General features: G+C 36.2%; 1 protein-coding gene and 1 pseudogene across 3 annotated transcripts in view; one reads left to right on the forward strand and one right to left on the reverse strand.

Annotated features, from left to right (window-relative positions):
- The window catches only part of LOC105059781 (condensin complex subunit 2), a 37,025-nt gene that overhangs the window by 5,103 nt on the left and 8,205 nt on the right, over window positions 1-23,717 (forward strand). For all 3 annotated transcript variants that reach the window (XM_073245043.1, XM_019855573.3, XM_010943214.4), the window contains exons 4-10: window positions 7,135-7,208; window positions 7,281-7,341; window positions 7,421-7,621; window positions 7,722-8,005; window positions 8,082-8,226; window positions 8,308-8,555; window positions 8,643-8,673. In XM_073245043.1, coding sequence (XP_073101144.1) covers window positions 7,135-7,208; window positions 7,281-7,341; window positions 7,421-7,621; window positions 7,722-8,005; window positions 8,082-8,226; window positions 8,308-8,555; window positions 8,643-8,673 — 1,044 coding nt within the window. The remainder of the gene's footprint in view (window positions 1-7,134; window positions 7,209-7,280; window positions 7,342-7,420; window positions 7,622-7,721; window positions 8,006-8,081; window positions 8,227-8,307; window positions 8,556-8,642; window positions 8,674-23,717) is intronic.
- Window positions 1,018-3,243, reverse strand: LOC140851963 (uncharacterized; annotated as a pseudogene).

The raw sequence follows: 23,717 nt of genomic DNA on the forward strand, positions 1-23,717 counted from the left end.
ATGTGGATGCATTTCTAAGAGAAGTTGGGAAGCTTGCAAGAACATCAGATATAACCGTTCATAGGAAATATGTTTGAATGAGGATTCATGTAGTATACCCTGAGTAGCTGGAAAGCTTGCTATTTATGATTATGCTTTATGAATATAATTTAGACATTATGGTTTCTTTAGTATAGGACATTCTAATACAAAGTATTTCTACCACAAAAAAAAAATTATGGAAAAAGAGGGAACCTCCACCATCAATGACATGCATAGGGACTAAATTTGATGTGATAGAAGATACTAGATGGTGATATAAGGGATGCAAAAGAGAACAGTACATGTTGGGAATGATGTAAGCAAAGGACAATTGCAGCATCCTAATTGCGAATTAGGTATGCCTAAAAGAAGATAATATTGCACAATTAATTTTTAATTTCACCCAATGTTGTCAAATCGGGATTCGACTCGTGAATCATCCATGCCTTAACTGGAATCGCGACTCGAATCGTGACTCGAATCGTGACTCGAATCGTAAGATTCAGTAACAAAAAGCACAATCAAAATGTATACCAATCTATTCATTAACGAATACTCAAAAAGATGTCCAAAAAGTATAGATAAGTTTAAAATACTACGTCCAAAATATAAATTAAAAATAAACATGAAGTATCACTAATTCACTATTCACTCAAAAAATTTAATAGAATCTTCAGTCATCACAATCATCCTCAAGGCTAATGTCGTCATCACCGCCGCTGCCGTCGTCGTTGTCATCATCATCATCTTTAAGCATAATCATCTCTTGATTCTCTTCTTCTTCCTCATTACCTTCATCTTCTTCTATCACTTCAATATCTTCTTCCTTAACAACCTTTTCTTTTCCTTTACCTTTACTATCAAGATTTAAGTTTCTTGGTCCTACAAAAATATTTTAAGAATCAACAAAGCCAAATAAGAAAATAATGCAATTGTTTTAAAAATTAAGAACTAAAAAAAGAATTAGAAAATAATTTGCATACCTTTCTTCCTTGTTCAGTTATTAGGTCCCTCATCAATATCAAAACATTCATTTACATCCAACCAAGACACATCATCCGGTAAGCATGGCTCTTCTTGCTCAGTTATCCACTCATCATCTGATTCCATATCTGATAAATATATTGGATCATATGTCTCCCCCTTTTCTTGTCTTTTTTGTTGTCTCATCTCAAGTTGAATATTGTACTTGACAAATACCAAGGCATTCAATCTTTGTTGCTCCAAACGGTTTCTTTTTTTGGAATGAATATGTTCAAATGTGTTCCAATTTCTTTCACATCCAGTGGCACTACAAGTAAGACTTAGTACTCGAATTGCTAGCTTTTGAAATTCTTTGCACTGTTCTCCAAAACTTTCCCACCATAGAGCTAGACAAATAAAATAAGATAAATTAAATTTAAATTTGATAGGTAAAAATGAATTCATAAAATTAAAATTATAATTACCTGGTTGTTTTTTATTTCTTGTTGATACCGCTATGTCCATCCCAAATAAACCTTCGGCCTTCTTAAATTTTTCAAGTTGTGAATGAATGATGACTCTTGTCTCAACATCTGGATACATCTTCTCAATTGTCTTAAACAATCCAATTTTTACTTCAGCATCAGTATTAAAATTAGGATCATATTGGAACCTAAAGATCAAGAATCAAAAAATTAATTTAAATTTAAAATAATAAAATTTACTCATGGAATAATGTAAATTAAAAAAAGTGTGACTTACTTGGGATTAAGATAATATGCTGCCGCATGGAGTGGTCTATGAAGTTGCAAATCCCAACGAATGTCTATTATCTCCCAAATCCGATCATATCTCTTCTTAACATTGTTGAAATTTTTGCCAATTTGTTCCTTTGCTCTATCCATTGCTTCATAAATATAACCCATAGCCGGTTTTGCATCTCCATCAACAAGTCTCAACACTTTGACTAAAAGAAGGACACTTATCAAACAATATTTTGTAGCTTTCCAAAATCTGTTATCACTCAATACAATTTTTTGAACTTTTCTAGCCTCAAATTTGCATGCATAAGTGCTCCTTGCCCATTCTTCTGAAGCAAACATAGCCCTTAAAGCAATCTTCCTGTCTAGTATGCTTCTCAAAGTGAGATAGGATGTCGCAAATCTAGTAACCGCCAGTCTTGTCAATTCCTTGTTCTTAGAATATTTTCTAAACAAACTAAGAACTCAAGTATGACGGTGAATATAAACTGTAATTTGCCTTGCCTTGCCAAGTGTATTAAAAAAAATTGGAATATTTCCAATGTCACTAAGTATTAAATCTAAACAATGGGCTGCACATGGAGACCAAAAAAGATGCTTTCTCTTATCTTCTAAGAGTCTACCCGCGCCAACATAAGCAGAGGCACTATCTGTCACCACTTGAACTATATTTTTCTCTCCAATCTCCTCTACTAAGCTGTCAAACAATTCAAACAATTTATTTGAATCCTTACTAACATCAGAGGTATCCAATGATTTGAGGAACATTGTTCCACTTGGACTATTCACAAGAAAATTAGTAATAGACCTACTTTTTCCATTAGTCCAACCATCGGACATGATTGAACATCCCATTTTTTTTCGCTCATCTTTATATTTTATCAAACATTCATTAATACTTTCCACCTCTTTCTTCAAGAAAGTAACTCTGGCTTCATGATAAGAAGGGAGTTTCAATCCTCTTCCATACTCCCCAACAGATTTCATCATTTGAGCAAATAAAGGGCTTTTGACCAAATTGAATGCCAATGCATGTCCATATAGAAATCTACAAATATCTCTGACCACTGGTTCTCTTTTTTTTTATCATTTCATTCATTGTTCGTTGTTTACATACATTTTTCTTTCCTTTCATCATAAATGAATCCATAGTTCCCTTATTTTTGCATTTGGCTCATCTACTTCAAAGCACTCAACATCATCACCCAAATTTTTTTCTATTTCTTTCTCCCCCAACAAATTTTAAAAAAATTTTTGAATTTCTTCAGAAACTTGAGTACAGAGAGAAACATTGTTATGTGTACCAGCAAGATGATTTTTCATTCTATTCACTCCTCCCCAAAAACTCTTGTTACAATAATTGCATACAAGATGTAATCGATTTCCATCGCCTCCTTTGCCATCATCAAATTTTTTACAATGATTCCAAGTGAGATCCACAACTTTAGATTTTTTTCTAGGTGCCATTATTCAATAAAATAATAATACACAATTCCACTACAAGTATGTAAATAAATTTCTGTTAAAAAAATAAAAATTGTTAAAAAAAATTATCAAAAAAAAATTTTAATCTTACTATTACTGCTGTTTTTATTTTTTTTTATTTTTTTGGGTGAGGATTTAAGTGGATAAGTATTTATCTAAAGTCAAAAAAAGAAGAAGAAACAAACCGTTCTGTTCTATTGGTGGCAACGGAATGGAACGGGACTGTCACCGACCTCTCCCCGTTCCCCTCTCACCTCTCGGTCTCGAAGCTTCGAGAGAAGTCCCGCTTTAAAAAAAAAGGGACAAGGAAAGCTCCGGTCTGATCGAAAAAAAAGGCTTGCAGGCTCCGGCGGCTTCGGGGAAGAGAAACAAGGGGGGTTTTGGGCGGCTTCAGGAAAGAGAAACAGGGGAGGGTTTCGGGTGGCTTCGGGGAAGAGAAATAGGGGAGAAACAGAGGGATTGGGAAGGTTTCGGTTTGATCAAAAAAAAAAAAAGCTTCTTGAAAGGAGAAACAGAGAGACCGAGGAAGAGAAATAAACAAAGCAACGGGAAAGAGGAACCTACCAGACCTACGACGAACTTGCGGTGATGCTTCGAAGGCTTCGAGCTCGAGGCTTCCTCTTCCCCATGCGACCTCTTCCTCTTCTCGTCGTTGTCTTCGAACGCTTGAAGCAGCCAGAGGAGAGTTCAAAGGTAAGAAATCTCTTTGATTTGCTTGTGCTATTTTGATTCCCTGGCTCTTCGGCTTCCAAAAATGGCAAGAAACCACCATCGGACTTGCCTTTTCCGACTCGACAGTATCGGACGATTCCTCGAGTCGCATGATTCAGCCGATGGACTCACGATTCAGGTGCGATTCTTCTCTTTTCCCGATTCTTCCTTCCAGTTCGACTCGGCCACGCTGTGAATCGTCGCGAATCGTACGAGTCACGAGTTGACTCGTACGATTCTAACAACAGAGATTTCACCACTATGTTGGGAAGAGGGGATGCTCAGAAAGAAAGAGAGAACTTGGGATTCAAGAAAATGGTGGACCTTGGGATGGAGAAAATGATGTGGGGGAGGAACAAATTGGGTATCTTGATAAATCCTAGTCATTGTAGTGCTTCCCTTGCTTAAATATCACTTAAGTTAGGAACAACCTCCCTTTGACCAAACACTTGGCTCACACCCACACCCATCCCCATTGAAAACACAAGACAATTAATGTATTTTACTAAAATAGTCGCTAACTATACTAGCTACATTTTACTTATTTTCTCAACCACGGAACAGTTGGGAGTGCACTTTTTGATCCACATGTTATGCAAGAGAGTTGTTTTGGGTACATTGTTGGAGAAGAGTACTAATTATAGATTTCCATTTGGGTTTTTATTGCTTTACCCTCTTATTTTAGTGAGGTAAACTAGTAAGCTTTGCTGATTATGTGTAATCACTTCTCAATTTAATGGTTGTGGCTATATATATGGAGAGAGAGAGAGAGAGAAGGGGATGGTGGATGGTGGTACCATATCACCAGCTCGTAGCATTGGTAGCTATATTGGCGCACTAATGAGGGGCTGATGAAATAACTGCTCCTGTTCAAGGCTGGCTATTTAGTTGGCTGGTTAAAGTGGCAATGCCCTGAAGCTATAGGCTTAACATACCCAATAACCTGTTACAAAAAGAAAATGGAGATAAATCAATGGATTTTGCTAGAGTAATTAAACACCCACTCAGTTGTTTAGATTTTAAGTGTCTTGTAAGAGTAAATTGTTATTTGGCTTAATAGAAGTTAACTGATGTTGTATTTTTACTTTGAAGTCTTATAAGCATGCAGAATTATTAGATTTAGTTTTCCTATATGTGTTCTGTATCAGATAAAGGATACCTAATGGGCTTGTTGACATTATTTCCTTTTATTTCCATTTAGTCTACACATTACTTCTCATAATTGATTTAGTAAAAATAAGTGCTGTCGAATGATTTCGTCGGCATTTAAAGATTGATCGTTAATTAAGATTCTTTTGAGGGTTTTTTCTAGAAGTTTGATATGACACAAAGCATATTGTTTAAATGTCATCTCTGATCTCTTCATGATGACACCAATTATTTGCTTGGGGACTCTTTAGTTTGCAATATTCCAGAGCACCAACACACCCCTACACTGACTTCAACCATTAAAATATTTTTGCATATATTTGCTAGAAGTATTGGCACTTTGTGCAGTTTTTTGAATTATCATGTCCAAAAATACTTTTTTTTCTAAATTATGGCACTTCAAATATTAACTATTTCAAGTGCTAAGTCTAAACTATATGAAGAATTCTGGCGAAGTTTCTCACCATATTCCCTCTTATGTTATATGACATGAACATAAGTTTTTCCCTTTATCAAAAAGTATCATGGACAAGTTATTTTAATCTTGCAATTGGTAAGTTTTTGATAAGTTTGTGCATGCTTTTAGTTGTGTCTTATGAATGTGGGATTGGTGGTTCTTTGTAAATACTGGACACTTAGGGACTGTTTAGTTATATTAGGTACACGAAATCTAATGGCTTTTTCCATAAAGCCTGCTTTTCAAAATCGGTAGATCATTACAACAATCTAGGACTTCAATCAAAAGGCTAGTTGAAAGATATTATTTGGATTCATTAGCCCTGTATAACTATCCAAAATTTTTCCATTGCACTACCTATATGGGACAAAGTACACGCCTATATGAGCTCTCACATACTCCTTCCATTGAAGGCCTAGCATCCTTGCTAGGCTATAGCTCCAAATCCAATCACAAGCACCATGATTATTCTATAGTCAGCCCTAAAAAGACTTGTACTAAAGCGTCCTATAGCCCATAAGCTATGAGCTAGGTTTGCTCCGATACCATTTGTAACAATCCAGGACCTCATCCAAAAAAGCAAGCAGAAGGTATTATTAGGGTTACTTGGTCCTGTATAAACACATGCTAGGTGCAGCCTCTCAAAATCATAGTGCCTGAAAATTAGTTCTATGATAAATTAGTCTAAACCCTGTTTTACACAAATTAAGTTGTATCATCATCTTTGCTAATAAATCATGATTGACTCTTCGCATCCATTTCATGTGTCTAACATTGGTAATATCTGAAAAGATTCCTTTTATACTGACTACAATTCAATACCACTTTCTCACATCCAGATGCTTATTAATATTTGGAAAAAATTTACTTGCTGTTCACTAAAGCTCACCTTGTTCCTTTTATAACTGACATCTATACATATTGTTTCCTTTGCATCAAATATGGAGATATACTGCTGTCACTTGACCTATCAGATTTTCTTTATATTTGTCTATATATCCTCAACATGTGCAGTTTCCCAGATCTTGTACAGCTAAAATATGTTTTGGTCTGGGTCCATTTAGATTTCTGCTCAAAAACATCTTAGGATTTCTACAACTAGTGCCCTTCAACCTCTCTTCCGGTTCTCGATTCCATATGTTTTCAAGATTTGTAACTTCTTTTGCATTCTCAAGTGATTGAGTTGGCTTTATTCCGGAGGGAAGTATGCTGGTGAAATTGTCTACTCAACCTGAAGATCCAAGTAAATTACTCAGCAACAAGGCCTGATCAACTAATTTTCCTTCTTATCATTTCTTTCCGGGTTGTCCCACCTAAATGAATGCTGCCAACTGCATAGACTTTTTTTTTCTTTCTTTCTTCTTTTCCCCTAGTTTGCTAATATGATCATAATAAGTTCTAGGATAATTTTCTCTTTGACTGGGCCATTGTTTCAAGTTTACATCTCACTATTTTAAGTTTCTATCTGGGCTTCTAGCCTCCTACTATGGTGTCCAGGTTTCATTTCAATGTTGTTATTATCTGGAGCCATGCAGTTTTTTGTTGTAATTTTGATCAATATTCTAATATTGTGGTTTGCCACAACAGAAACTGTGATGGATGGTGATCATACTGGAATTGCTCGAGAGGATGGGCTTTCTATGAAAGAATTAGAAAGGAAGGTATATATAGTTTCTGAAGAATTGATATTTTTCATTTGTTATTTTCAGCTCATACCACTTCATTAATTACAGATGTCACCTTTATCAACGCTGGAGTCATTTTTTGAGGCTCTTAATGTGAAAAAAATTGAAGGTAAAATCATATGGCTTACTTGTAATATAAGAATTTTAATGCCTCGTCTAAAACCATTTTGCTACTTTTTACATTCTAGTGGCATTCACTGTGGATCCTCTGTATCATCAAACTTCTGCACAGTTTGATGAAGGTGGTGCCAAAGGTCTACTATTAAACAACCTTGGAGTATACGATGGCTGTCGTATACTCTTTGATTCATTTGAAAAACCTGAGAGGAGTGTCTCGCTTGAAACACAAAACAACAAAATTGAAATGATTGATCTTTCATTTTGCAAAGGTATGGATACAATGCCACAGAATTGCTTCTGTTGCATAAGCCTTAATTGTAAATACAAGCTTCTTTTCTTGTTTGCATTACACGTTTTCTTTCCTCACAGATTATGTTGAGAAGATGATGGTTTACATGCCCCTGAGAAATGACATCTCACCAACTCTAAAGGATATTGTGAATCAGTTTGATGAAGATAATCAAAGGCCATCAGACACAAAATCTTTAGCACAAGTGCTTGAGCTTTGTCATGAACTGGAGGATAACAATCTAGAGCTGGATGATAATTTGTTTGATGATGGTGGACCTTTGAGTTTCGATCATGATGACCACACAAATGTCATTCATGATAGCTCCATTAGCCCAAATCCAAATTCCGCTAGCCATCAAGAGGTATATGATTATGTTTTGCAGACTATGTATGTTAACAAATGTCATGTGATTAACAAGATCTTCGCTGTTGATGCAGGAAAATGGTGAATATATGTTGGATGATCCAGATATAGGTGAAAAATTCGAGAAAATCACTTGTTTCTTGTCTCTAGGCTTGGGATTTACTTCAAAATCAAATGCATGGGCAGGTCCTGATCATTGGAAGTATCGAAAAGTTAAAGGTAAGGTAGAATAAACATTTAATTTTTACTGATTATAATATATGCAGTTCAGTTATGTTATGGATGTTGTTGCTGGTTTAGAACAAGTTCCAGTTTCAGCTAGCGAACCAGAGCTAGTAACCAATAAGGCAAAGAACAGAAAAGAAGTCCCTGATGTTGACTTCATGAAATTACTGGACAATGAGATGCCACCTGTCTTTACACCCCCGAAGAATCCAAGATCATTACTACTACCCATGAACAAAGTGCCCTGCAATATCACACTTCCAGAAGACTGTCACTACAGTCCTGATACTCTGGTCAAATTGTTTGTTCTTCCTAATGTTATGGTACAACAATTGTTTCAGAGAAACTTGATTTTTATGGAGTCTCTGTTCCTTCTGTTTTGCATAACATATTATCGAAATTTCTTGCAGTGTCTGGGGAAGAAAGGAAGAAATTCCTCTGGTAAGTAGTTCTCTCTTTAACATCATCTAGAGTCTTACAACTTGCAAATTTTTCCTGGTTAGTTATTTCCTTATTGCCATGTAAAATCCTATAATTATAGGATTTTCATCTGCATTTTGTTACATGGACATATATTTACTTCGTTAGCATCTTCTATTTGTACTTTATACATTTTGCAAGCATCGTCTTTCCATAGCTAGAGTGCAGATAAGTATAGCCATTAGCATTAAGATGCATAGTGCTGGAAACATTTAGTTAATAATTAAGAAAATTTTGTGCTTCGAGATTTGCTTTAGCATTCTAGTGAATTTGTACATCCATGGTGCAATTTTTTCTTTTTTTTCCCATGCTTTTCTAACAATAAAAAATGTTTTCTTAAAAAAATATCAGCTGTATGCCCTAGAGTATTATGTAAAAATTTGGTTAAAATTTACAATTGTAGATTAATTAATTTAGTGTTTTTATCTTGTTTTTCTAGTTGATAGCCAAATGAAGAGCTGTACTGGATTTTCCATTCTTCTAGTAGTTTTCCTACTTGAACCATAACTTGTTGATTGAACAAGATATTTTGACCCTAAGGTTGTGGATTCAAACTGATGCAATTAATCGCAAGTGATAATGGATGAAGAAGATGCATTATGTATATATGTATATGTTTATATTTATATTGTTTAGAATGAAGTAACTTAATATTAATCTTTTCAAACATTATAGTACACTTTTTTGCAGTTTCTATCATTGGATGCTGATAATATTTTTTTCATGCATATTTTCTTTGCCTTATCTGTAAACTCAGTTCAAGAAATTCTGAACTGTATGTGGGCATTTGGACATGACATGACAAGACACAGCATTGTTGTTACTTGAAAAATGAAATGTACAGCAATCATTTTAAGCTTCTACAGTTGAAATGATCGATTGAAATGTCTAGTCTAGGAAATGCTGTTACATGTGTTTTAACTTTTAAGTTTTCAAAATTTACTGGTATGCACTATTTTAATGGTGTCCAGCTTTTTTTTTGGTCACTCTTTTTTAATCTATTAAAGTATTATGTTGTAAAATATTTCAAGGTCATGTATCCAACACTTCATCAATTTTAGAATATAGCTATCAAGTCAACTAAACTTCATCTGCTATTTATGGTTGATGGTCGAGAATTTAGCAGCTATGTTAATTGTGTGGCTTAGAGATATATATTGGAAAATATGATATTTTTCGGTCATTTTGCAATGGAAAATTTGAAGGACCTTTTGTGTCTTTGGACTTACATCTTCTTAGGAAAAAAATGGCTAAGGTACATGCTGTCATGGTTGACTGAAATGGTATCATAATTAGCTTAAAATAATCAACTATTTGTGCTGGACAATCTGAAAAATTAATGCTCAAAATAACAGTAGGGTGATTGAATTTCATAATTGTTGGATTTTTGTTCTCAAACAAAGAAACATGCTAGCTATCGTAATCAAATAAAATTACCAAGTAGTTCACTCCAGCCCTAGACCAAATCCAAGTGATTCTTCTTAAATCAAAAAGGTAGCTGTTATAAAACAAAAACTACCTCTGCTGTTCAAATTACAAATTGCTCCTGAAATTAGATCTCAACCCTTAAAGATGCAATATGATGCATAAGGAAGACTTTTGTATCTTAGTTTGGATTATTTGTGATGATTGCACTTAAAAATCAAACTCACTTTGATTCCTAGAGACAACTTATTGATGATTCAAAGATTTTTAAAGACAACAACAAATCATTTAGAATTCATAGAATTTCAAAACTAAGTGTGAAATTATACATACATTCTAACTTTAAAAATAAGATTTTCACTCTAGCCGAAAAATAAAAAAAGTAAGACAAAAGAATAATAGTCTGAGTGGGTCCTCATCACCTAGGATGTGTTTGGTTTCCAAGAAAATGGATTACAACAAATTAATTGTTTTTTACAAAAGGAAAATGACAGAATTTCTCTTGTTTGGTTGATAGGAAAGAAAGTTCTATAAAATAAAGCAAGGATAAAAATCATAATATTTACGAAGTTTTTGCAGAGTTTGTGAATTTGTGATGGGGTGATTAGTTGCAAAATATTTCTGACTTATTTGTTTGCATCACCAATGTATCGTAAAATCGATTGAAAGTCATGATTCCTAATTTGCTGGTTGCTGCTTAAAGGATGAAAATAGTGCCCAAAGTTAGTTGTGACTTGCTAATGAATATTTCATCTTCATGTGAAATTAGAAAGCTTTAATTTTGTCATGATGTTTTTTAAATTCCTTCATTATCTTATTCTAGTTATTCATCAATGTGTTTTTTCCATCTCCTTTGTTGCCTAGATAGATAACCAAAGAGGAGGTGGGGGTGAATTAGGTTTTACAAAAAATTTAAAACTTACTCTGCATAGAAATTAAACTAAGTGAAGCAATGTGTAGTAAGAGTTATGCAATATAACAACAATATGAAGATGCAAATAATAAGTAATAAATAGAAGAGATAAGGCGCAAGCAAATACAAAAGTTTTATAGAGGTTTGGCGCCAAACCTAGCACCTACATCCACACTTGGGAATTCCACATAATCTTTCCTAGATTATAGTATGATTGTTTTCCTGGGCTCACAACCAAAACCCAGTTGATTTTCTCAGTGGAAATTAACCAACATCACTCTCTTAAGCCACTCCTAGGGTTACGCAACAAACACTCCAATTCAAGGCTTAGGTGGGCCTATCCCAAGTTTCAATCCCAATTGAAACTTGTTTACAATAGAGAATAGGAGTACAATAAAGTACAAAGAAAAGCTCCTAAAAGAGTAAAAAGAATGTCAATGAAGCTCTTGAAAATTGTGTCGAGGAAGCTTGACAATAAATGCACTCTCTTTCTCTGAAAACCATTGAAGACTTCAAGAAATTGGTGGTTGAAAAGTTATAACTCTCTCTTAAATGCAGACTTAATGCTCTTTGGGTGTTCTATTTGTTTTTCTCTTTTTCTTGTCTCTTTTTTTTTGTTTGGTAGCTTTTAAACTATCTTAAAATTTTCAAAAATCCGTTTGTAACTGTTAGAGATCAAAAACTAGTTGTTAGACATGTTCTGCATAATTCTGAAACTTCTGCAAAACTAGCCATTGAAGCTGTCAGCTACAATCGAGTCAACTTGAGGTCACTATGAGTCGGCTAGACAAAAGTGAGGGTCGACTCGAGATTTAGTTTGAAAAATATGCCTCTCTATTTTTCTTGATAGAGTCAACTCGGCTATTGGTAGTCGGCTCAGAGCTGTTCAGGAGTCGACTTGAGATCAAGTAGAGGTCGACTCGAGATTAGATTGAAGAATCCAAATCTCTATCCCACCTGAGAGAGTCAGCTCGATAAAAATAGGGGTCGACTTGCAGAATGTGCCACTTGAATTTTGCATGCTAAAGTCGACTCTTTAAAGTTTGGTGTCGGCTCATGACTTTCTCCACTTGATTTTTCATGATGTAGCTTCTTCAATCTATTTTCATTGGCTCCTTAATTTGGCATTCACAAGAGACTTCCTTAGAGTGAACTTATCTTCCTAAAACATTCTCTATATGAACTTCAACAACTCAGTAGTACCAAAATATATATTCAATGTTTTGTATTCATGAAAATCAATCCTTAGGTCAACAATCTCCCACTTTTTGATGTTGACAAAACTTTGAGTAAAAGCAAATAATGCAACTGATGTAAATGTATCAAAGTGGGTTTCATCTTATCTTAAGAGTAATTTAATTGGAGTGCAAAGCATGCATAGAAAGATTGTGAAATTTCTTTGTGACTTGAATTTGGCCTGTTGTGAACACTTTGAAATTCAGTCACATACCAAATATTAATAAGGGAATCAACTATCAGAGTAGAAAATCTATGTATTAAGATAACTTGAGTGCGCATCAGAGTATGATGAGCTAAACTAGATAGGTATTCGAGCAAAAAGAAATTGAAGCATTATGTATCAAAGCTGAAAAGGAGATGAAAAATAATGCATATCAAAGCTAGAAACAAATGTATCAAAGCAAAGTATATCAAATCTAAAAAAGAAGAGAAAATGTATTAGAGTGAAATGTATCAGAGCTAAAAAGGAAGAGAAAATGTATCAGAGCTAGAAGAATCAATATTGAATTCAAGACATCAGATTCAGCGCAATTATTATATGCATTCAAGGCATCAAAACAATTATAATATTAATTCAATGTTAGAGCAAATAGTCTTCTTTAATTATTTTCTTTAGTTGTCAATTATCAGTTATTTGCTTGTACTTATCATTTATTTGCTTTCTCTCCCTTTTTGTCATCAGCAAAAACATACATTGTACAACTAGCAAGAGATAAGAAGAAGAACACATTTTCATTACATAAAGGTGTCTTTTACAAGAGTATCAACCAAAATAAATGTACTGTATACAAAAAGAGATCAATTACAGTACACCATGATACAACACAAAGACATCAATAAAAATACATAAGTAAACTAGATAATAATAATAATAATGGTAGAACATAAGTGAGCCACTTCAAGACAATGGATAGATCCTAGACCTACTCATCAGAAGACAAGTCAATTGTGGAAGGAATGCTAGCCCTAGATGATGAGTCTCCACCTCTCCTGCTTTGGGTCCTATTGGAGGGGCCTAGTGCATGGGTGGGCAAACCAACATCGGATTCGGTATAAGTCCTAAAAGGATTGGGAAGGCCGGGCATGCTAAGTCAACTGGCACTGTTGAGAAGAAGACCTAGTAGGAGAACTCTGTCCCTGACCATGAGCTTGGGGGGCAATTGCTGTGGCGGCTCCAGGTGCGATGCTCTCAAGCTACTCAATCGAATGTCTCATCAAGGTCAAGAGAGAGAAACTTGATCTCCATGATGCTTTTAAGTCTCTGACTTCTGACTGGATTGGAGCAACTCTAGTCTTTATCCTCCCTCTGAGCCTAGTAGCCTTGTAAGCCAAATTTGATAAGTCTTCATGATCCTTTGGTCTGGCTCACTACTCCAAAGTTGCTTCCCTCTCAATCAAGCTGGCATGATCCTCAAACCTCATAGCTCAGTTTGAACTATCGAGGAGATTTGTGTCAGGTCTGTCGGAGGTGCCACCGGCTGCTCTCTATCTGTCCTTAATCCATCCAACACGAGCTTAGCTATCCTCCTTATCTAGTCATCATTTAATTGTACAGTGGAGGGTTGAGTTGGTCGAGATGCTCTTGTAGGTGTCACTGGGGTTGTGGAAGATGGTGGTTCTGTTGTAGATGGGGTCTGTGGCTCTGTTCATGGTGGAGACTCAGGCTAAGGTTGGTTGGGTCCTTCCTCAGCTTTGTCTCTCTCTCTCTTGCCATAAATTCCTCCAAACCCATCTACTTCCAACTTTCGATGCCCCATACGATGAAGGGATCGGTTGTTGTGGTATTTGAGTGCATCAGAACTCTAGTAGTCTCTCCATCAAGTGCCACACCAAATTCTCTAAAAACAAGAGTAAGAGCCATGCCATACGGAAGACAAGCCTTTGCCTTGTAGGTTGCTTGCTGCATCTGCTGAATCATCAGGGTTGGGAGGTTCGGGGGGATGCCCTGAACCATATGGTACATCACAATCATGTTTTCCTCTGAAACAAAGTCAAATCTTCCCATGGTGGAGAAGCCTCATCTCGATGGATGACTGGTTGGCCAAGATCTCCAATACATTAACCTCCTGCCTCTCCAAAATAACTCGCAAAGTTGCCCCTTGATCTAAAGGTCTGCTGGGTGCAACTCTTTGTCTCAGCAATTGAAGAATCCGATCTAGTTGCCGCTTAAAACGATGAAGGTGCCCTTCATTGAAGACTTGACACTCTTTGATCCTCGACGTAGGCTACCGTAGTAACTCTCGGATGAGGTTGGGGTAGGTCAGTAGGTTGGACTATATAAGAACTCCTAATCTTATGGCTGATGGTCACCACACGAGCGGCAAAAGGCACTGTGGACGAAGGGAAATGAGGCGAGGAGGGGAAGGCATGGGCTTACAATGGGAAGAAGTGTCATTCCGCGCTTTGGTCCTCCTCTTGACTTAGTTTTGGACACGTGGGTGCTTCAATTGATAGGCCAACTACTTCCTGGGACCCATTTGTGCTCAAAACCAGAAGGAATTGACAGAAAACGACAAGTGGAGGGCTCAAAAAGGTTTGGTGAAATAGTATAGAGGGACTTAGGACAAACAGTGAAAGAATAAAGAGGATTGGGAAAGGGATGGCTCGATTTTAAACGAGTGGTCCCGACTTCGAGTCGACTCATGAATTCTGCTTGAGTCAACTCAAGCTTGGTCTCAAACCAAAAATAATTTTTTCAAAAGAAAAATCAACACTCAAGGCAATGAGATGACTTTAGGGATCACAAACAAAAAATATTCAAATTTGGAATCAATCAAATAAGGTTCAAGGGGTGATTAAATTAGAAAGTTTCAAAGAGAGAGAAAGGGGCTAGGAAATTGCTTAATCGAAGGGATTACACACTTCTAACTCTCTTCTAATTATACTAAACCTTTCTTTATTTGAGGGCTTGGTGAATTTGTCTACTAATTGTCTATCAGTGCTCACAAAATCAAGCATTACATTACCATTCTGAACCTGATCTCTTGTAAAGTAATGTCTTATCTCAATGTGTGTAGTTTTTGAGTGCTGAATTAGATTTTTAGTTAGATTTATTGCTTTTGAATTGTCATACTTTATGAGAGTTTTATTTAGTTTAATGCCATAATCTAGTTGTTGCTTAGTTCACAAGATTTGAGCATAATAACTTTCGGCCACAAATATACTCTGTTTCTACTGTTGATAATGCTACTAAATTTTATGTCTTGCTAAACCAAGAGATTAACTCCTAGAAATTAGCAAATTTTGTTTGTACTTTTTCTATCAAGTTTGTAACCAGCAAAATTAACATTAGAAAATCTAATCAACTTAATAGAAGAATGTTTAGAGTATTATAAATCAATATTGAAAGTATCAAATAAGTGTCTAAGAATTCTTTTAACAACAAATAAATATGATTCTTTAGGATTATATTGAAATCTGGCACACATACAAATACTAAATATTATGTTAGGTTTACTAGCAGTCAGATAGAGTAAAGATCTAATTATACCTAAATAAGGTTTGAGATCAATACTCTCACCATTGTCATCATTATAAAGCTTACATGAGGTACTTATGGAGGTGCTAATTGGCTTGTTATTCTCCATTCCAAACTTTTTGAGAATTTTCTTTTTGTACTTGGCTTGGTTGATGAACATCTCTTTGGTTTGCTTAATTTGGAGTACGAGAAAGAAGTTCAATTCTCCCATTATGCTCATCTTGAACTCCTCGTGCATTAACAAATATTTGATCAAGACATTTATCAATAGCATCAGAAATATTATCATCCGCATAAATTTACACTAACAACAAATCATCATCTTTTTTTCTTAAAAATAAAGTAGTATCTACATTTCTTCTAGTAAATTTATTATCAAGCAAAAATTTACTTAATCTTTCATACCATGCACGAGGTGCTTGCTTCAAGTTATACAATACTTTATTTAGTTTGAAAACATAATTTAGGAAAGCATAATTTTTAAAATCAGAAAGTTGTTTAACATACACCTCAGCAATATATCCATTCAAAAATATACTTTTAACATCCATCTGATAAAGTTTGAAACTCATGAAACATAAAAAAGCAAGCAACAATCTAATCGCTTCTAGTCTAGCTATAGGTGCAAAGGTTTCATCAAAATCAATTCCTTCTTGATTATAATCTTTAGCAACTATCTAGCTTTATTTTTTACTACTATATTTTCATCTAATTTATTTCTATATACCCATTTTGTTTCAATTATAGGATGATCTACAGCTTTTCTTACCAATGTCTAAATTTTATTTCTTTCAAATTGATTAAGTTCCTTTTGTATTGTATTGATCCAATTAGACTTGTTTTTAATTTCCTCCATTGATTTTGGTTTTATTTGAGATACAAAAGCTAAATAATTATTGATATTTCTCAAGAAAGATTGAGTTCTTACTTGTGATGGATCACCAATGATAAGATCTTTAGGATATCCATAGGCATACCTCCATTCCTTGGGTAGACTTTCATTTTGTCCTTGAGTGCTCTCATAATTTCCTTCTTCATCTTTAGCATCCTTATTATTTCCTTCATCATTTTGTGCTGGAGTTTCTCTTAGAGTAAGATTTTGCATTCTTTTATCTAAGGTTCCAACATCATCATCAACAATATCTTCTTTTTTTGAAGATATACTGTTAGTTTCATCAAATACAACATGAATAGATTCTTGAACAACTAATATTCTCTTGTTGAAGATTCCATGTGCCTTGTTAGATGAAAAGTATCCCAAAAAGATATTTTTATTAGACTTAGCATCAAACTTTTCAATTCTATCTTTTCTATTATTTAAAACGAAGCATTGGTAACCAAAAATACAAAAATAACTAATATTAGATTTTCTTCCTTTCCAAAGCTCGCAAGGAGTTTTCTTCAAAATTGATCGAGTTAAAGCACGATTTAAAATATAACATGCTATGTTAATTGCTTTCGTCTAAAAAGATCTTGGAAGTCGCTTTCACACAATATAATATGAGCCATTTCTTTTAAAGTTCTATTTTTTTTCACTACATTTTGTTGATGTGTCCTAGGAGGAAAAAAGTTGTGTTTAATTTCTTTTTCGTTATAAAAACTTTCAAATTATTGATTTTTAAATTTAGTTCCATGATCAGTTCTAGTACAAGAATTCTTTTTATTTGAAACTTTTTGATAAAACTTTGAAAATGTAGAAAATGCTTCATTCTTTTAAGCGAAAAACAAAACCCATGTAAAATGAGAGAAATCATCAACTATCACAGGTCCATATTTTTTTCCTTCTAGGCTTGTAGTGCTAGTAAGTCCAAACAAATCTATATGAATCAATTTTAAATGTCTAGAAGTTGAAATAATATATTTTTCAATTAGAAAGAACTTATGTTTTGTTTTTCAAGTTGACATGCATTACAAATTTTACTCTTTTCAAAATTCATCTTTGGCAAGCCTTTTACAAGATCTACTTTAATAAGTTTTGAAATCAAATCTATGCTAGCATGTCCTAATCTATATTGCCAAAATCAACTAGTTTCATTGACTTTGACATCTATTGCAACTAGAGATTGACCATTCTTTATGGGAAGATCATCTAGATCTATCATGTAGATATTGCCATATCCATGTCCAATGAACGCAATACCATCATCATTGGGACTAGAAACAATGCACATTAAATATTCAGAAACAATTTTAAAGCCTTGTCACAAAGTTGACTGATATTGAGAAAGTTGTGTTTTAAAACATCTACAAACAAAATATTCTCAGTGTAAGGAGGAGTGATACAAATATTACCCACTCCAATGATATGCCCTTTGCCATTATTACCAAAGATCACCACTCCTTAGCATCAAGGGTGACGAACTGTGACTTATCACCAGGCATGTGCCTTGAGCAGTTACTATCGAGGTATCATCTTATTTTTCTTTTTTGGGTTGCAAGACATACCTACAAGAGAAAACTAAGTTGTAATTTTAGGTACCCAAGCTTTCTTGGGTCTCTTAAGTTTAGTTATAATAGTTCCTTTGGGAACCCAAACCTTTTTGACATTATTTCTGTTTAATTTTCTGAAATCACATAAGCAAGCTTTGTGTCCAATTTTTTCATAGCAAAAATAAGGGACATTTGAAGATGTATTTGATGTGAATTTTACAAAATTTTTTTTTGAATTTTTGTTTCCTAAAAGGGTTATAACCAAGGCCAACTTTATTGAAAATAGCTCTTTCATTCCTTAAAATCATTTAGAGTTTTTTTTGTGTAAGAGTAAATTTTTCAACAATGGGTTTAAATTTTTCAACTTCTTTAAATTTTGATTTTCTTGAAGTAAAGAATCTTTTTCTTTCAAACAAACTTCTTTTTCTTTGATCAAAACATGATTACATCTTTTAAGCTCTTTATTTTTCAAACCAAACTTTTTAAATTCATCTAGAAGGTCATAAAATGCATCTTGCAATTTATTAAATGTAAAATCAATCCTAGTTTTAGAAGCTATCTCCTCCTCATGTGCCATAAGGCATAGCTTTGCCATTTTTTTAGTTTCCTTATTGGAGCTTGAATCTTCACTATCGCTCTAAGTGGCTATCATTGCTTTCTTCTTGACTTGGAGGATTTCTTGAGAAGGGGATAATCAATCTTGAAGTGCCCAGATTTCTTGCACTTATAGCACACGAGCGGCTCTTTTTCTTTGACTTTCTCCTTAGTAGGTTCACCTTTTGAGAAGGGCTTTCTTCTAAAATTTTTTCTTTTTCTTTATGAACCTTTTGAATTTTCTAGTGATGAGTGCGATATCCTCATCTCGTTCTTCTGACTCTTCACTATCATCCTCATCTTTGGCTATGGATTTGAGCGCAATGTCTTCTTTTTCTTGGCTTCCTCTTCATCAGTTTGCTTCATGGTTAGCCTATGAGTCATGAGAGAACCAAAAAGTTTTTCTAATGGCAGAATGTTGAGGTCTTTGGCCTCTTGAATAACTATTACTTTAGCCTCCCAAGCTCTAGGAAGTGACCTAAGAATTTTTCCAACAAGCTCACTATTAGTATAAGACTTTCTTAAGCTTTAAAATCATTGATAATATTAGCAAATTTAGTAAATATTTTAGTAATTGATTCATTTTCTATTTTAAATAATTTATATTTATGAACAAGCATATTTATTTTAGATTCTTTAGCTTGATTGGTATCCTTATAGGTAACTTCTAAACGATCCCATATTTTTTTTGGCAGAAATAAAATAAAAATTTATTAAATTCATTTGTATCTAAAGAATATTCATGGCCTTTGCATTGAGTTGGGCTATTTTTTTTATCTAAGTCATCCCAATCCTTGTCAGGTTTGGGAGTGACAATGCCATCTACCATGATTATGGGTGTGTGTGGGTTATTGATTATGACACTCCAAAGATCATATTAAATTCTTGAATGAAAATACACATGCGTGCTTTTCAATATAATTGGTGCTATTCAACAAAGGTCTATTTGTCGATTGCCTGTTGGCAAGTGACAGTCCAATTTGGGTTGCCATCATATCTTCTTTTGATTGTTAGATCAAACAAGATTGAGTACCAAGTTCTGATACTACTTATTGCCTAGATAAATAACCCAAGAGGGGAGGGGGGGGGGTGAATTGTGTTTTTCAAAATCTTGCTATGTATAAAAATTTAACTAAGTGAAGCAATATGTAGTGAGCTATGCAATATGACGACAGCATGAACATAAAAATAATAAGTAATAAAGAGAAGAAAAAGGCACAAGAAAATGTAAAAGTTTTATAATGGTTTAGCTTCAAACCCATCACCTACGTCCACTCTCCAAGCCATCCTTGGGATCCCACCATAACCTTTCATAGATTAGAGTTTGATAGTTTTTTTGAGCTCACAATCAAAATTCAATTGATTTTTTCTGTGAAAATCAGCCAAAACCACTCCCTTAAGCCACTCTTTGGCTTACATAACAAACACACTCCAATTCAAGGCTTGGATGAGCCTATTTTCAAATTTCAATTCCAATTGAAACTTGTTTATGATAGAGAATAGGATGTATAAAGCACAAAGAAAAGCTCCTAATGTTGTGTTGTGATACCACTTGTTGAGGGAGGAAGAAAGAAGAAAGAGAGAGAAAAACATCACAAACAAATCAAGGTAATGTGGATTGGCCTCAAGTCTATCTCTACGGGGCGTGCAAGCTTCACCATGTGAGAAAAAAATCAAACAAATACAAGAGGAACTCACCATTCCACCCTCATATAAAGATCTCTCAACAAAAAATCTCAAAATCCTCACAAAAGCTCTCTGAAATCTCTCTTAAAGCCTCTCTGCACGATTAGAACATCATCAGCTATCCAACGTAATAAACGGCTCATCAATCGGAGCTATATAGACTTCAGAATCATCAAAATAGTGTTTCACTAGGATATTGGGCTTAAATCAAAACCTAGAACCCTTTTGGACCATCTGATCGTGATTGGCTCAAACCAGAGTCATCTGATCACACAATCAGGGTCTCCAGGCTCCTGATCAACTTGGAATTTCATCATGGCCATCCGATCGTGATCGGATGCACCGCCAGCCGTCAGATGGTGCTTCGATCCACGGTGGATTGTGAGAAATGCTTGAGAAACTAGCGCTTGGTCCATGCGGCTTCCTATGGACCGCACGGCATGATAGACCGTGGTACACTGTGCCCTCTCGCCTGCTGGGCTGGCTCGCATGCGTCCGTGCGTTGCGCTTGCCTGCGTGTTGGGTTGTGCCTGGGTGGGCCGTGCACACGTGCTTGGGTCCCTGCTGGCCTGTATGCTGGGCCTAGGCCCCCTTAGGCCCCTCTTCTCACATTCGTGGATCTTCTCGCGTGTATCTCTTCCATTTGGACTTCGTTTGGACTGTTCTTTGGTTCATTAGATTCTGTTCATCATCTTGAATCTTGTTCTAGGCTTATTGTGAATCAAATCTCGAGGTATTTTTTTCAACAATCTCTATCTCGATTCGATATTAGGTCTCCATCTATCTCTGAGAGCTTGTGATCTGTCTCTCCCCCATGCCCTGGGGCACGCCTGCTATCTCATGGATAGGCAAACATGGGAGTCGAGTGATGCCGCTCAATCCCACCTTCATCATGGGCTATGTCCACTCTGACCAAAGATCTGCTCGAGGAAGTTTTCTGCCGCAATAGGAACTTCACTCTGCAACGTCACCTCTCATCCTCCCGAGTCTCGCATCTTGTGCCTGATCCACCTCCACCTGGAGCTCCATCTTGCATTGGACTCCCTTTGGCTCCTGAAGGTCCATCTCGCACTGGGCTCTCTATCAGATAGTAATGTCCTCTTGTCCTCTTCTTCCCCTCCAATATCACCTTATCGCCATGCATAACTTTCAGATTTCCATCACCAGCTACCAATTTATAGCCGTTTGAATTCAGTCTGCTCAGTAAGATAAGATTCTATCTGAAATCGAATATGTATCGGAGCTCGTCCAATCTCCTCATTACACCATCATGTGTCCTCCAGTCGATCATCCCGGTGCTCCTGATCACATAGCTTGATCCATCCGGCAGATGAACAGTGCCCCTACTACTCTCTAGGGAGTCAAACAGCTCCTTTTTGTAATATATATGATGGATGCATACAAAATCTAAAATCCACTGCTGGAAAGAAATAGATACTTCGTCAGATATCAATAAGACATCATCCTCTGACTCGCTACTGGTCGTCGTTGCAGTAGCCTTCATCCGATCTCTGAGTTGAGTGCAATCTCTGACACGATGCTCCAACTCATCACACCGAAAGCACATGATCTTACTGGGATCCCTCATCTTGGACCTGGATCGTTTTCCTCGCGATCTTCTATCACTCTGTCTGCTGCCACCTGCTCCTCCAGAAATCGCCAAAACTGAGTTGCCACTATCTAATCTTGAAGTCTGATTCTCTTGTCTGATAATCTCGTTCTGAAGAATCGCCATGGTGATCTCATCCATCTTGATGGTACTCTTCTCTATTAGAAGAGTAGTTACCAAGGACTTATATGAAGAGAGAAGCGATGCTAGCAAGACCAACATCTTGATCTTCTCCTCAACCTTCTCACCTACACTGAGAAGATCGGTGAGAATCTTTTGAAAGTGGTTGAGATACTCCTGCATACTCTGTCCCTCATCCATTAGCAGTTGGTAGAACTGCTTCCAGAGAAAGAGAGTGTTGGTGAGGAACTTCATCATGTAGAACTCCTCGAGCTTCGACCACAGTAACATCGGAGAAGTCTCGTCAAGTACATGATCACCCTCTCATCCGTCAAGTATAAGTGGATGGTACTCACCGTTTGCATCTGTAGCCGCTCTCAGTTCTTCTCGTCCATGGTGGCTGACTTCTTCTCATACAAGAGAGCATCGATAAACTCGTGTTGGATGAGCACGTCCTTCACTCTCACTTGCTATAAGGAGAAATTGCTTTTTTCATTGAACCGATTGATCTTCACCCTGATTGTGCTTGTCTTCTCCATCTCCAATCTCGATCAACACCATCTCTGTTTGGATCGTCTGGTACCACTTGTCCATGGTAATCAGGCTCTGATACCAATTGTTGTGCTCTGATACCACTTATTGAGGGAGGAAGAAAGAAGAAAGAGAGAGAAAAATACCACAAATAAATTAAGTAACATGGATTGACCTCAAGCCTATCTCCATGGGGCGTGCAAGCTTCACTATGGGAGAAAGAAAATCAAACAAATACAAGAGAAACTCACCATTCCACCCTTATACAAAGATCTCTCAACAAAAAATCCCAAAACCCTCATAAAAACTCTTTGAAATCTTTCTTGAAGCCTCTCTACATGATCTGGACGTCACCAGCTACTCGATGCAACAAACGGCTCATCAATTTATATAGGCTCCATAATCATCAAAAAAGTGTTTCATTAGGATACCGGACTCAAATCAAACCCTAGAATTCTTCTGGACCATCCGATCATGATCGGCTCGAACCAAAGTTGTTCGATCGCACAATTAGGATCCCCAAGCTCCTGATCAACTTGGGATTTCACCATGGCCATTCGATTGCGATCGGGTGCATCGCCAGCCATCAGATCGTGCGTCGGTCCATGATGGGCTGCGAGAAATGCCTGGGAACCGGTGCCTGGTCCACGCAGCCTCCCATGGATTGCATGGCGCGGTAGACCACGATACACTGTGCCCTCTCGCCTGCTGGGTCGGCCCACATGCGCTAGCGCCTGGCTGGGCCGCGCCCGTGGGCCTGGGTCCCTGTTGGCCTGCAAGTCGGGCCTGGGCCCCCTTGGGCCCCTCCTCTCGCGTTCGTGAGTTTTCTTGTGTGTATCTCCTTCATCTGGACTCTGTTTGGGCTGTTCTTGGGCTTGTTGGATTTTGTTGTCGTCTTGGATCTCATTCTTGGCTTATTGTGGACCGAATCTCGAGGCATTTTCCTCAACACCTAAAAGAGTAAAAAGAATGTCGTTGAA

Source organism: Elaeis guineensis, chromosome 10 (genome assembly GCF_000442705.2).
Source record: "Elaeis guineensis isolate ETL-2024a chromosome 10, EG11, whole genome shotgun sequence".
Classification (NCBI taxonomy): Eukaryota; Viridiplantae; Streptophyta; class Magnoliopsida; order Arecales; family Arecaceae; genus Elaeis; species Elaeis guineensis.